This window comes from Macrobrachium nipponense, chromosome 20, assembly GCF_015104395.2.
Source record: "Macrobrachium nipponense isolate FS-2020 chromosome 20, ASM1510439v2, whole genome shotgun sequence".
NCBI classification, from domain to species: domain Eukaryota; kingdom Metazoa; phylum Arthropoda; class Malacostraca; order Decapoda; family Palaemonidae; genus Macrobrachium; species Macrobrachium nipponense.
The window spans coordinates 38,380,598-38,396,099 of NC_061089.1; the positions used below are offsets into that span (position 1 = coordinate 38,380,598).

The following is a 15,502-nucleotide window of genomic DNA, read 5'->3' on the forward strand; positions in this document are numbered from 1 at the left end:
CTGAAGAAGAACACCTTTATGTAGAGCACGATGGGAGAGATGCTGACCAATAGGAGAGCAGGATCTTATGGCGGTGACTAGCATCAGGAACCAATGGGAGAGTGGGAGGATGGTGGCGAGTCTATTCAGTTGGCAGCACGTGAGTTTTAAAATTGTTCTCGGTGGTCTAGGTGAATCTCGGGACTTTACAGCAACAACCTTTCGTAACCTTAATTATTTTCGTATGTAGAGCCAAAAAATCTTCATATTTGTTTTCGTAACTTGAATTTTTTGTAAGCTGGGACTTTCGTATGTCGAGGTACCACTGTATGTGCATTTGCTGCTTGAACTATTACAATAAGCAGATATAAATGTTTTTAGAGGGGTATGGTATTTGAACCTTTTAAATAGCCTGTTCTAAGCCCTTTTAGAGGGAGATGTCAAGTATTTGCGGATTTTAGCTATTCACAGGTGGTTGTGGTCCCTATCCCCAAGAATACCGGGGGTAGACTGTATATAACTTGTAATATGGAATTTTATTTTACCTTATTACATTGATATATGTTATATATATATATATATATATATATATATATATATATATATATATATATATTATATAAATATACATTTAAAATCAATGTAATATATATATATATATATATATATATATATATATATATATACACACACTATATTTAAAATCAATGAAGTAAGCAGGACTAGAAACAGTTTAAGGGGTTGTAAACCTATAGTGGTAATAATGGTAACAAATTTGGCTAGCTTGCAAGTGCTCTCTCTCTCTCTCTCTCTCTCTCTCTCTCTCTCTCTCTCTCTCTCTCTCTCTCTCTCTCTCTCTCGCTAAATACAAGAGCTGATCTTTCTATGGTGTACCGTGAGCCAAGTATATGATCACAAAGGTGAAATATATAAAGGAAAAGTTAAAGCAGTGATTGTTGTTAAAGGAATAAAAAATGGTGTACTCTGAGCCGAGTACATGATCACAAAGGTGAAATATATAGAGGAAAAGTTAAAGCAGTGATTTTTGTTAAAGAATGAAAAAAGTGACAAAAAACATCTTAAAACATTTGAGGAAGTAGGAAATGTGTTGATATGGATAAATTGAAAATAGCAGTGGTCATGTTGCCGAAGCCATGATTTGTGATAAAGCAAAAGATAAAATGAAGTTACATTATACAATATTTTTTGTATTAAAGCTAATTATTGCTTTCTTTATTTAATATTAGCTTGTATAAAAGTAAAATACAAGCCCATCATCACAAAAATGCCTTTTAAAATGGCATTGTTTGGGGTGGTCTGGTACAAATTAATTCACATTACATTGTTCATTAAGGGAAAAATTTGTTTGGTGCTCTTCGTTTGTAGCACCCGTTTTCCTTCTGGAACTAATTAATGAATTCCAATTATTACTATATAGTACTATGTAAATGAGAATAACATAAAATATAAATAAGGAAATCATATGCATCTCAACACGAAACAAAACTAGCAGTAGGAAGTTATCTGAAGACAGCAAATGAGTTTGTGGGTTTGTATGTACCCTATGCGCAGGACTCCATGTATTTTTAAAAATTTAATATCTCCTTTTTTCCTTATTAACCAACTTATACTGATTTACAGGGTATTTTAAAAGTAGGATGAGGTGCTCAACTGTTAAGTGTATTCTAAGCTTACATCTGTAATCCGAGAAAATCACTAATGCAGGCCTCCTAGCAGCCCTTAAAAAAATGTGGGAGTCTGACCAAAAAAATAAAAAAAGTAGGAATTATAATCAAAGAAGTGGGAGTGTCACATGGATATAATGTGATATTCAAATGTGACATTTTACTTTTAATTGCATACATGTAGTAACCTTTAAAATTCATCATCAAAGAATAATCTATCAGTAAAAGTAAGCAGGTGTTACTTTCTCCAATATATTAAATAGACTTTTTTTTTTTTTTTAAGGGATAAACCACTTCGAAGTCCACGCCTGACCAGCTTTGTAACGAGATGTTTTTCCATCTTGTTCTATTTTTCAACTAATTGTGAAACAAAAGTTACAAGGTCTTTGCATTTGGTTTCACCCTTTTTTTTTTTATTAATTTATTTGATTCAGTTATGCAACATTATCCACTTCAGATTGTCAGTGAAATAAGCCTTTGACCAGCATTCAGTAATACTTAAATAATATGGAAACAAAAAGGTATAATCAGTCAAATTAAACATCAAAAGTTACAAAAATAGATCCTGCATATACATAATGAGTTTCACAATACATTGACATCTCAAACTAAATTAGTACAGTAATTTGTCAGTCACTAAGATGCACTATGACTCAAGGTTTTCCTTCTTGTTTAGAACAAACTTCTGTATTCTTATGTCTATTCAGTTATAAACATTCATTATTTTATTAAAATAATTTCAGACTTTTTAGTAGGAGTTTACAAAAAAGAGTAGGAAAAATAGGACTAAGTAGGAGGGGGGTCTGAAAAAGTAGGAGCACTAGGAGGCCTGTTAGTGCCAGAGAATTCTATGTAATTTGTTGGTCTTTCTTGTGGAACCCTGGGGGACCATAAGAAGGTAACTCATTTGAGGACAAGCAGCAGCTACGCTATTAGTAATAAGAATAATTCATATTTTTATTAGCCATATATGATGCCTGATTCAGCTCCATGTTAAGTTTTCTATAAGAAAGTGACAAACACTATTTAAACAAGTCTGTGTTAGGCAAAGGTTTTTTTCTTTTAGTAATATTCATATTTGACAATATTAATGATGGAAAATACCCATCAAAGTAATTTAAGTTTTATATGTGCTTCCATTGGATGATAAACTGGCATCACAAACTAAAATCTTGATTGCCAGCACCAGATAAATTTTGACCAGCAAAATGTGTACTGTGGCTTCACACATGGGTCTTATTCTTAAATAAAGTACAGATTCACAGAAGAGAATGCTATGTGTTTTATCAATTTCATAAAGCATTATCTGTCTCATACTGTGTAAGAAACTGTTTATTTGTAAAAGACAGCGAGAAAAAATGTAAAAGCTTAAATTATGTATAATTTTTATATGTGATCTATATTTCTACTATATAACATATTTAAAAACATTTAGATTAGTGATTTCGCTATACGTACGTAGCATGTTCCTTGCCACCTGCCAACATGTTCTAAAGTGGAATAAACCCATTAATTGAGAAAAATTGCCTATTGTAATACTACCTCCTTATATTTTTCATATATCTCTGGTCATGTAACTAAATATAAAGTAATTACAGAATCTAATCATAACAAGAACATTATATCTCACAGCAGATACCAGTTCTTCCTAATAAAGACCATATTCTTTGGATGCTTGAATTTAAAGTCAGTAGCCCCTGTGGGCTTGTTTCATATGAATAGGGTTAATTTTCTGAAGCATTAATACTAATAATAATAATAATAATAATAATAATAATAGTAATAGTAATCAATAAAATAATAATATGTGGCGCCGTGGAGGAGTTGGTTAGGTCTTCAATAGACTTAAGTCAAGTTAAGCAACACTGGGGCTGGTCAGTCGTTGGATGGGTGACCGCTCTCCTCGGCGTTGATTCCTTGGGAAAGGATCTTTACCATAATTTCCTCAGTCTACTCAGCTGTAAATGGAGTACCTATCCCTGATGGGGTAGGGTCCAGCTATGGGTTAAATAGCAAAAATCAGCAAATGATGGAAAGAAATGAAGGAATAAACGACAACGACGTAAATGGAACCTCTGCAACAGAGGAGCTTCGTCCGGCAACCAGGTATTCAACCAATTGAAGGGGAAGACGGTCAGGTACTTGGAGGTCGTCATCCAGCACTGATCACCACAACGAAAGTAATCAACAGCCTGAGATTGGAACTACAGAGGCAAAAAGGAAGAAATGGACAAGAGAAGAAAATAAGGAAATATGGAGATGCTACATCAGAAGCAACCCGACGGAGAGAGGATATAGAAGAAGATTGATCAACATCTGGAATGAGAGGAATAACACCCCCCAAACAGAGCAGAGGCTGGCAGACCAAGTAAGGAACATAAAGAAAAAGAACTGGCTCTCCCCAACAGAAAGAGAAGAACTGGAAAGGGAAATGTCACACGACAACGAATTACACGAAGACGAACTGAGAGACGATGCCACAGAAGACGACATGGAGGATGAAGTATCAAACAACGACACACGAAGAAACACCGACGAAGTAACAGAGAGGACGGAATGGGTAGAAAAGATTAGACAATGGATGGAGCCAGATACAGAGAGAACAAAGATCCGCTCCATGAAAGCCTACAACACCAAGAAAATAAGGGAGAAAACAAGTGAGGTCAATGAAATAATGGCCTAATACACACCACCAGTATCACAGAAACAAATAACTTGACATATGCAGGAGCAAGATTAGTAGCAGAACTGATGGGATTCGAACAACAACCACACCGTCACAACCAACCCAACAGAAACCAAAACAGCAACCTCCTTTGGAAAAAGGCGCCTGAAAAGCAAATCATGGTGATGAGATCTGACTTGAGTAAACTGAAAGAGATGGCAGAAAAAAGGCTAAGAAGCAAGAAAACAAGGGAGGAACTCAACGAGAAATACAAAGTACAAGAGAGGGGACTAAACAACACAATAGAAGATGTAAAACAGAGGCTTAAGGCCAAAGCACACAAGATCCAACGGTACATGAACAGGAATAAGGGATACCAACAGAACAAACTATTCGGAACCAACCAGAAAAGACTATACAGCCAACTAAGAGGGGAAGAGAACCACCCAGAAATTCCGGAAGCCGAACCAAGTAAGAGACTCTGGGAAAACATATGGAGCAATCCGGTATCACACAACAAACATGCAACATGGCTCCAGGAAGTCAAGGAAGAAGAAACAGGGAGAATAAAACAAAGATTCACAGAGATCACGACAGACACAGTCAGACACCAACTAAAGAAAATGCCAAAACTGGAAAGCCCAGAGGTCCGATGAAGTCCATGGATACTGGCTCAAAAACTTCAAGGCCCTACACCCACGAATAGCAGAACAACTCCAGCATTGTATCTCAAATCACCAAGCACCCAAATGGATGACCACAGGAAGAACATCCTTAGTACAAAAAGACAAGAGTAAGGGAAATATAGCCAGTAAACTACAGGCCGATCACCTGCCTACCAATAATGTGGAAGTTACTAACATGTATCATCAGTGAAAGGCTATTACAACTACCTAGAGGAGACAAAACAACCCATCCCCTACCCTACAAAGCAAAGGCAAAGCAAGAAGGAAGTGTAGGGCACAAAAGACCAGCTCCTGATAGACAAAATGGTAATGAAGAACAGTAGGAGAAGGAAAACCAACCTAAGCATGGCATGGATAGACTATAAGAAAGCCTTCGACATGATACACACATGGCTAATAGAATGCCTGAAAATATATGGGGCAGAGGAAAAAAATACCATCAGCTTCCTCAAAAAAATACAATGCGCAACTGGAATACAATACTTACAAGCTCTGGAATAAGACTAGCAGAGGTTAATATCAGGAGAGGATCTTCCAGGGCGACTCACTGTCCCCACTACTCTTGTAGTAGCCATGATTCCCATGACAAAAGTACTACAGAAGATGGATGCCGGGTACCAACTCAAGAAAAGAGGCAACAAAAATCAACCATCTGATGTTCATGGACGACATCAAGCTGTATGGTAAGAGCATCAAGGAAATAGATACCCTAATCCAGACTGTAAGGATTGTATCTGGGGACATCAGAATGGAGTTTGGAATAGAAAAATGCGCCTTAGTCAACATACAAAAAGGCAAAGTAACGAGAACTGAAGGGATAAAAGCTACCAGATGGGAGCAACATCAAACACATAGATGAGACAGGATACAAATACCTGGGAATAATGGAAGGAGGAGATATAAAACACCAAGAGATGAAGGACACGATCAGGAAAGAATATATGCAGAGACTCAAGGCGATACTCAAGTCAAAAACTCAACGCCGGAAATATGATAAAAGCCATAAAAACACAGGGCAGTGCCAGTAATCAGATAGCGCAGGAATAGTGGAATGGACGAAGGCAGAAACTCCGCAGCATAGATCAGAAAAACCAGGAAACAAATGACAATACACAAAGCACTACACCCAAGAGCAAATACGGACAGATATACATAACACGAAAGGAAGGAGGGAGAGGACTACTAAGTATAGAGGACTGCGTCAACATTGAAAAACAGAGCACTGGGCAATATCTGAAAAACCAGTGAAGACGAGTGGCTAAAGAGTGCATGGGAAGAAGGACTAATAAAAGTAGACGAAGACCCAGAAATATACAGATACAGGAGAAAGACAGAAAGAACAGAGGACTGGCACAACAAACCAATGCACGGACAATACATGAGACAGACTAAAGAACTAGCCAGCGATGACAATTGGCAATGGCTACAGAGGGGAGAGCTAAAGAAGGAAACTGAAGGAATGATAACAGCGGCACAAGATCAGGCCCTAAGAACCAGATATGTTCAAAGTACGATAGACGGAAATAACATCTCTCCCATATGTAGGAAGTGCAATACGAAAAATGAAACCATAAAACCAATAGCAAGTGAATGCCCGGCACTTGCACAGAACCAGTACAAAAAAGAGCATGATTCAGTGGCAAAAGCCCTCCACTGGAGCCTGTGCAAGAAACATCAGCTACCTTGCAGTAATAAGTGGACGAGCACCAACTGAGGGAGTGATAGAAAACGATCAGGCAAAGATCCTCTGGGGACTATGGTATCAGAACGGATAGGGTGATACGTGCAAATAGACCAGACGTGACGTTGATTGACAAAGTCAAGAAGAAAGTATCACTCATTGATGTCGCAATACCATGGGACACCAGAGTTGAAGAGAAAGAGAGGGAAAAAATGGATAAGTATCAAGATCTGAAAATAGAAATAAGAAGGATATGGGATATGCCAGTGGAAATCGTACCCATAATCATAGGAGCACTAGGCACGATCCCAAGATCCCTGAAAAGGAATCTAGAAAAAACTAGAGGCTGAATAGCTCCAGGTCAGGTTCATGCAGAAGAGTGTGATCCTAGAAACGGCACACATAGTAAGAAAAGTGATGGACTCCTAAGGAGGCAGGATGCAACCCGGAACCCCACACTATAAATACCACCCAGTCGAATTGGAGGACTGTGATAGAGCAAAAAAAAAAAAAAAAAAAAAAAAAAAAAAAAAAAAAAAAATAATAATAATAATAATAATAATATTATATTATTATTATTATTATTATTATTATTTTTTTTTTTTTTTTTTGCTCTATCACAGTCCTCCAATTCCAATGGGTGGTATTTATAGTGTGGGGTTTCCGGGTTGCATCCTGCCTCCTTAGGAGTCCATCACTTTTCTTACTAGTGTGCCGTTTCTAGGATCACACTCTTCTGCATGAGTCCTGGAGCTACTTCAGCCTCTAGTTTTTCTAGATTCCTTTTCAGGGATCGGTTGGGATCGTGCCTAGTGCTCCTATGATTATGGGTACGATTTCCACTGGCATATCCCATATCTTCTTATTTCTATTTTCAGATCTTGATACTTATCCATTTTTTTCCCTCTCTTTCTCTTCAAACTCTGGTGTCCCATGGTATTGCGACATCAATGAGGGATACTTTCTTCTTGACTTTGTCAATCAATGTCACGTCTGGTCTGTTTGCACGTATCACCCTATCAGTTCCTGATACCATAGTTCCCGAGGATCTTTGCCTGATCGTTTTCTATCACTCCCTCAGGTTGGTGCTCGTACCACTATACTGCAAGGTAGCTGATGTTTCTTGCACAGGCTCCAGTGGAGGGCTTTTGCCAACTGCAATCATGCCTCTTTTTGTACTGGTTCTGTGCAAGTGCCGGGCATTCGCTTGCTATGTGGTTTATGGTTTCATTTTTCGTATTGCACTTCCTACATATGGGAGAGATGTTATTTCCATCTATCGTTCTTTGAACATATCTGGTTCATTAGGGCCTGATCTTGTGCCGCTGTTATCATTCCTTCAGTTTCCTTCTTTAGCTCTCCCTCTGTAGCCATTGCCATGTGTCATATCGCTGGCATAGTTCTTTAGTCTGTATTTTTCATGTATTGTCCGTGCATTGGTTTGTTGTGCCATTCCTCTGTTCTGTCTGTCATTCTCCTGTCTCTGTATATTTCTGGGTCTTCGTCTACTTTATTAGACCTTTCTTCCCATGCACTCTTTAGCACTCGTCTTCACTGGTCTTTTCATATATTGCCCCCAGTGCTCTGTTCATTCGGTATCACTGGTTGTTGACGCCCAAGTCCTACTATACTTAGTAGTCCTCTCCCTCCTTCCTTTCGTGTTATGTATAGTCTGTCCGTATTTGCTCTTGGGTGTAGTGCTTTGTGTATTGTCATATGTTTCCTGGTTTTCTGATCTATGCTGCGGAGTTCTGCCTTCGTCCATTCCACTATTCCTGCGCTGCATCTGATTACTGGCACTGCCCATGTGTTTATGGCTTTTATCATATTTCGGCGTTGAGTTTTGACTTGAGTATCGCCTTGAGTCTCTGCATATATTCTTTCCTGATCGTGTCCTTCATCTCTTGGTGTTTATATCCCCCCTCCTTCCATTAATTCCCAGGTATTTGTATCCTGTCTCATCTATGTGTTTGATGTTGCTCCCATCTGGTAGCTTTATCCCTTCAGTTCTCGTTACTTTGCCTTTTTGTATGTTGACTAAGGCGCATTTTTCTATTCCAAACTCCATCCTGATGTCCCCAGATACAATCCTTACAGTCTGGATTAGGGTATCTATTCCTTGATGCTCTTACCATACAGCTTGATGTCGTCCATGAAACATCAGATGGTTGATTCTGTTGCCTCTTTTCTTGAGTTGGTACCCGGCATCCATCTTCTGTAGTACTTTGTCATGGGAATCATGGCTACTACGAAGAGTAGTGGGGACAGTGAGTCGCCCTGGAAGATCCCTCTCCTGATATTAACCTCTGCTAGTCTTATTACAGAGCTTGTAAGTATTGTATTCCAGTTGCGCATTGTATTTTTGAGGAAAGCTGATGGTATTTTTCCTCTGCCCCATATATTTTCAGGCATTCTATTAGCCATGTGTGTGGTATCATGTCGAAGGCTTTTCATAGTCTATCATGCCATGCTTAGGTTGGATTTTTTCCTTCTCCTACTGTTCTTCATTACCATTTTGTCTATCAGGAGCTGGTCTTTTGTGGCCCTACACACTTCCTTCTGCAGCCTTTCTGTTGGTGGGGGATGGTGTTTGTCTCCTCTAGGTAGTTGTATAGCCTTTCACTGATGATACCTGTTAGTAACTTCCACATTATGTCTTTTTGTACTAAGGATGTTCTTCCTGTGGTCATCCATTTGGGTGCTTGGTGATTTGAGATACAATGCTGGAGTTGTTCTGCTATTCGTGGGTGTAGGGCCTTGAAGTTTTTGAGCCAGTATCCATGGACTACATCGGGACCTGGGGCTTTCCAGTTTGGCATTTTCTTAGTTGGTGTCTGACTGTGTCTGTCGTGATGTCTGTGAATCTTGTTTTATTCTCCCTGTTTCTTCTTCTTTGACTTCCTGGAGCCATGTTGCATGTTTGTTGTGTGATACGGATTGCTCCATATGTTTTCCCAGAGTCTCTTACTTGGTTCGGCTTCAGGAATTTCTGGGTGGTTGTCTTCTCCTCTTAGTTGGCTGTATAGTCTTTTCTGGTTGGTTCCGAATAGTTTGTTCTGTTGGTATCCCTTATTCCTGTTCATGTACCGTTGGATCTTATGTGCTTTGGCCTTAAGCCTCTGTTTTACATCTTCTATTGTGTTGTTTAATCCCCTCTCTTTTACTTTGTATTTCTCGTTGAGTTCCTCCCTTGTTTTCTTGCTTCTTAGCCTTTTTACTGCCATCTCTTTCAGTTTACTCAAGTCAGATCTCATCACCATGATTTGCTTTTCCAGGCGCCTTTTGTTAAGGAGGTTGCTGTTTTGGTTTCTGTTGGCGTTGGTTGTGCTGGTGGGTGTTGGTGTTCGAATTCCCATCAGTTCTGCTACTAATCTTGCTCCTGCATATGTCGTTATTTGTTTCTGTGATACTGGAGGTGTGTATTATGCCCATTATTTCATTGACCTCACTTGTTTTCTCCTTATTTCTTGGTGTTGTAGGCTTTCATGGAGGGGATCTTTGTTCTCTCTGTATCTGGCTCCATCCATTGTCTAATCTTTTCTACCCATTCCGTCCTCTCTGTTACTTCGTCGGTGTTTCTTCGTGTGTCGTTGGTTTGATTAACCTCATCCTCCCTGTCGTCTTCTGTGGCATCGTCTCTCAGTTCGTCTTCGTGTAATTCGTTGTCGTGTGACATTTCCCTTTCCAGTTCTTCTCTTTCTGTTGGGGAGAGCCAGTTCTTTTTCTTTATGTTCCTTACTTGGTCTGCCAGCCTCTGCTCTGTTTGGGGGGTGTTATTCCTCTCATTCCAGATGTTGACCAATCTTCTTCTATATCCTCTCTCCGTCGGGTTGCTTCTGATGTAGCATCTCCATATTTCCTTATTTTCTTGCATCTCCATATTTCCTTATTTTCTTGCATCTCCATATTTCCTTATTTTCTTCTCTTGTCCATTTCTTCCTTTTTGCCTCTGTAGCTCCAATCTCAGGCTGTTGATATTGTCGTTGTGGTGATCAGTTGCTGGATGACGACCTCCAAGTACCTGACCGTCTTCCCCTTCAATTGGGTTGAATACCTGGTTGCCGGACGAAGCTCCTCTGTTGCCGGAGGTTCATTTACGTCGTTGTCGTTTAATCCTTCATTTCTTTCCATCATTGCTGAGTTTTGCTATTTAACCCATAGCTGGACCCTACCACCCCATCAGGGATAGGTACTCATTTACAGCTGAGTAGACTGAGGAAATTATGGTAAAGATCCTTTCCCAAGGAATCAACGCCGAGGAGAGCGGTTACCCATCCAACGACTTGGCTTAAGTCTATTGACGACCTAACCCACTCCTCCACCGGCGCTACTATTATTATTATTATTATTATATTATTATTATTATTATTATTTATTATTAATTATTTTATTATTATTATTATTATTATTATTGTTATTATTATTAAATTCTTATTATTATTATTATTCAGCCAACTAAGAGGGGAAGACAACCACCAAGAAATTCCTGAAGCCGAACCAAGTAAGAGACTCTGGGAAAACATATGGAGCAATCCGGTATCACACAACAAACATGCAACATGGCTCCAGGAAGTCAAGGAAGAAGAAACAGGGAGAATAAAACAAAGATTCACAGAGATCACGACAGACACAGTCAGACACCAACTAAAGAAAATGCCAAACTGGAAAGCCCCAGGTCCCAATGAAGTTCATGGATACTGGCTCAAAAACTTCAAGGCCCTACACCCACGAATAGCAGAACAACTCCAGCATTGTATCTCAAATCACCATGCACCCAAATGGATGACCACAGGAAGAACATCCTTAGTACAAAAAGACAAGAGTATGGGAAATATAGCCAGTAACTACAGGCCTATCACCTGCCTACCAATAATGTGGAAGTTACTAACAGGTATCATCAGTGAAAGGCTATACAATTACCTAGAGGAGGCAAACACCATCCCCCACCAACAGAAAGGCTGCAGAAGAAAGTGTAGGGGCACAAAAGACCAGCTCCTGATAGACAAAATGGTAATGAAGAACAGTAGGAGATGGAAAACCAACCTAAGCATGGCATGGATAGACTATAAGAAAGCCTTCTACATGATACCACACACATGGCTAATAGAATGCCTGAAAATATATGGGGCAGAGGGAAACACCATCAGCTTCCTCAAAAATACAATTCGCAACTGGAATACAATACTTACAAGCTCTGGAATAAGACTAGCAGAGGTTAATACTACTCTTCGTAGTAACCATGAATCCCATGACAAAAGTGCTACAGAAGATGGATGCCGGGTACCAACTCAAGAAAAGAGGCAATAGAATCAACCATCTGATGTTCATGGACGACATCAAGCTGTATGGTAAGAGCATCAAGGAAATAGATACCCTAATCCAGACTGTAAGGATTGTATCTGGGGACATCAGGATGGAGTTTGGAATAGAAAAATGCGCCTTAATCAACATACAAAAAGGCAAAGTAACGAGAACTGAAGGGATAAAGCTACCAGATGGGAGCAACATCAAACACATAGATGAGACAGGATACAAATACCTGGGAATAATGGAAGGAGGGGATATAAAACACCAAGAGATGAAGGACACGATCAGGAAAGAATATATGCAGAGACTCAAGGCGATACTCAAGTCAAAACTCAACGCCGGAAATATGATAAAAGCCATAAACACATGGGCAGTGCCAGTAATCAGATACAGCGCAGGAATAGTAGAATGGACGAAGGCAGAACTCCGCAGCATAGATCAGAAAACCAGGAAACATATGACAATACACAAAGTACTACACCCAAGAGCAAATACGGACAGACTATACATAACACGAAAGGAAAGAGGGAGAGGACTACTAAGTGTAGAGGACTGTGTCAACATCGAGACAGAGCACCTGGGCAATATCTGAAAACCAGTGAAGACGAGTGGCTAAAGAGTGCATGGGAAGAAGGACTAATAAAAGTAGACGAAGACCCAGAAATATACAGAGACAGGAGAATGACAAACAGAACAGAGGACTGGCACAACAAACCAATGCACGGACAATACATGAGACAGACTAAATACATGAGACAGACTAAAGAACTAGCCAGCGATGACACATGGCAATGGCTACCGAGGGGAGAGCTAAAGAAGGAAACTGAAGGAATGATAACAGCGGCACAAGATCAGGCCCTAAGAACCAGATATATGTTCAAAGAACGATAGACGGAAATAACATCTCTCCCATATGTAGGAAGTGCAATACGAAAAATGAAACCATAAACCACATAGCAAGCGAATGCCCGGCACTTGCACAGAACCAGTACAAAAAGAGGCATGATTCAGTGGCAAAAGCCTTCCACTGGAGCCTGTGCAAGAAACATCAGCTACCTTGCAGTACTAAGTGGTACGAGCACCAACCTGAGGGAGTGATAGAAAACGATCACGCAAAGATCCTCTGGGACTATGGTATCAGAACGGATAGGGTGATACGTGCAAACAGACCAGACGTGACGTTGATTGACAAAGTCAAGAAGAAAGTATCACTCATTGATGTTGCAATACTATGGGACACCAGAGTTGAAGAAAAAGAGAGGGAAAAAATGGATAAGTATCAAGATCTGAAAATAGAAATAAGAAGGATATGGGATATGCCAGTGGAAATTGTACCCATAATCATAGGAGTACTAGGCACGATCCCAAGATCCCTGAAAAGGAATTTAGAAAAACTAGAGGCTGAAGTAGCTCCAGGACTCGTGCAGAAGAGTGTTATCCTAGAAACGGCACACATAGTAAGAAAAGCTATGGACTCCTAAGGAGGCAGGATGCAACCCGGAACCCCACACTATAAATACCACCCATTGGAATTGGAGGACTGTGATAGAGCAAAAAAAAATAATAACAATAATAGTAATAATAATAATAATAATAATAATAATAATAATAATAATAATAGTTAATAATAATAATAATAATAAAGAATGGGGGCAATGGGGATAAATTCAAGATTAAAGTCCTCTCTGCTGAAACTTATAAATTCAAAGCTGCATTTTGAACACTTTCTGGCATCTAACCAGTCATTTACAAAAGAACTTGGGATAATTTTGTTTTTTTGACAAGCAAATATTTATCTTAATTTTAAGTTATCTGGGTCTATGTTGTGTTGTAAAATTGATATGTAGCACTTGTATTTGGAAAAAACAGTAACTTGGTTACATACGTAATTTAATGTTATCTTTCAAGATATATATTAGGTAAAAGTCAATATTTTTCTATGCTGCTCTTGCTGTACTGCTGAAGTACAGCATATTTATCATTCATAGATTTAAGTTCAAAACTATAAAGTGCTGTAGAATTCCACTGAAACTATTAAATATTAAAATGAATATAAAACCTTTGGTATTAAAATATCATAAAGCCCAGTGTGCTTATATATTTTCCCTTGTGGAGCGCTTAGAAAATCCAACCAGAGCCCTGTGCCTGGCTGGGTGCACTGGAGATGTTAGCAGCAATATTTCAGTCCCTAACTTCATTACTTTTTGCCATATGACTAATAATAATCTATAGATAGGCACATTCATTTCAGTTAGTGTTTTTTTTATTATTATTAAACACTACTTTAGCTTAATTTTGTAGTTCTGATCTGGCAAATACATTGCTAATAATTTGTAGCCATGCTCCCCAACTATATTTTTTATTACTTAATTTTTTTTTTTTTTTTGCTTTAAATAATAGTTTGCTATAACTATTTTTTTTTATAATAAATTCATTACAAAAAGCATATTTCCTTGTGAATGACCCTTATGCTTTTTATTTTCAGTTATATTCAGGTGCTGATGGTGTCAATCGTCGACGAAATATATTTAAACGTCTGAGCCAAAGTAAAAGAGTGAGCACAGTCAGCAGTGGAGGTAGTTGGGATTTAGATGAAAAGATTCCAGAGGAAGAAATGGAAGAGGAAAGCTTTCATGATGTTCAAGAACAGATTATACAAGAAGCGAGTGATCACTCTCATGTATTTCCTCATTCTGATCAGCTCTTAGCAACATCACCAGAAACTTCTGAATATCATAGTTATAAAGAGTATGCATATTTGCCAGAGTCAATTGTCCTACAACAGGTTGCTAGTCAGGCAGTATTTGACAGGGTTTCATTGCCTCATTCTTTAGCCAAGTCTACAAATCAAACCTTGGACACCATTGTACATCAGTTTGATGCTTGTGGAAGCTGTGGGGCTATGCCTCACTCATCTGCTGGTAATGTTGAAGTAAGCCCATTGAACCTGGAGAATGGGGTATCACATGAAAGTAAAAGGAATATGAGCCCACTACGAAATGCAAGCAGTCTTCGTCGTCAAGAAAGAGTAGATGATGGGTCACAATGTGGAAACCCTTTGTCACCTTCTCTACTGCAAATTCCAAGTCATCAGTCATTGCATAATTCTGTTACAGATCAGGTTTGTGTTTTAATAGCAGTTTCCTTTTAAAAGTGTTTATTTATAATAATAATAATAATATTATCATTATTATTTTATTAAAAATAATGGTAGAATTTACAGAATTGATTTTATACAAAATTCTTTCCATTTTTCTTATGACTCGTTTTTTGGTACACCGGCATTACTAAGTAGCTGTCTAATGTTCATCATGCTGTAGGTCATCAACGGAATTTCAGGCTGGTGTTATCAAAGGCGACGGGGGATCGGGGACAGGTTAAGGGTCGGCATCAGGTATTCAGGTGTGTCTCGTAGGTCAGGAACAGGCTGTAGTCGTCAGGTCGATCCGGTATTTCTCACGTTTCTTTCTTTTCTGGCTTCTATTAAAGGAGGTCTACA

General features: G+C 38.9%; 1 protein-coding gene across 3 annotated transcripts in view; it reads left to right on the plus strand.

Annotated features, from left to right (window-relative positions):
* Positions 1–15,502, plus strand: part of LOC135224975 (uncharacterized) — a 334,014-nt gene that overhangs the window by 244,705 nt on the left and 73,807 nt on the right. For all 3 annotated transcript variants that reach the window (XM_064264281.1, XM_064264285.1, XM_064264289.1), the window contains one exon: positions 14,489–15,124. In XM_064264281.1, the coding sequence (XP_064120351.1) occupies positions 14,489–15,124 (636 nt within the window). The remainder of the gene's footprint in view (positions 1–14,488; positions 15,125–15,502) is intronic.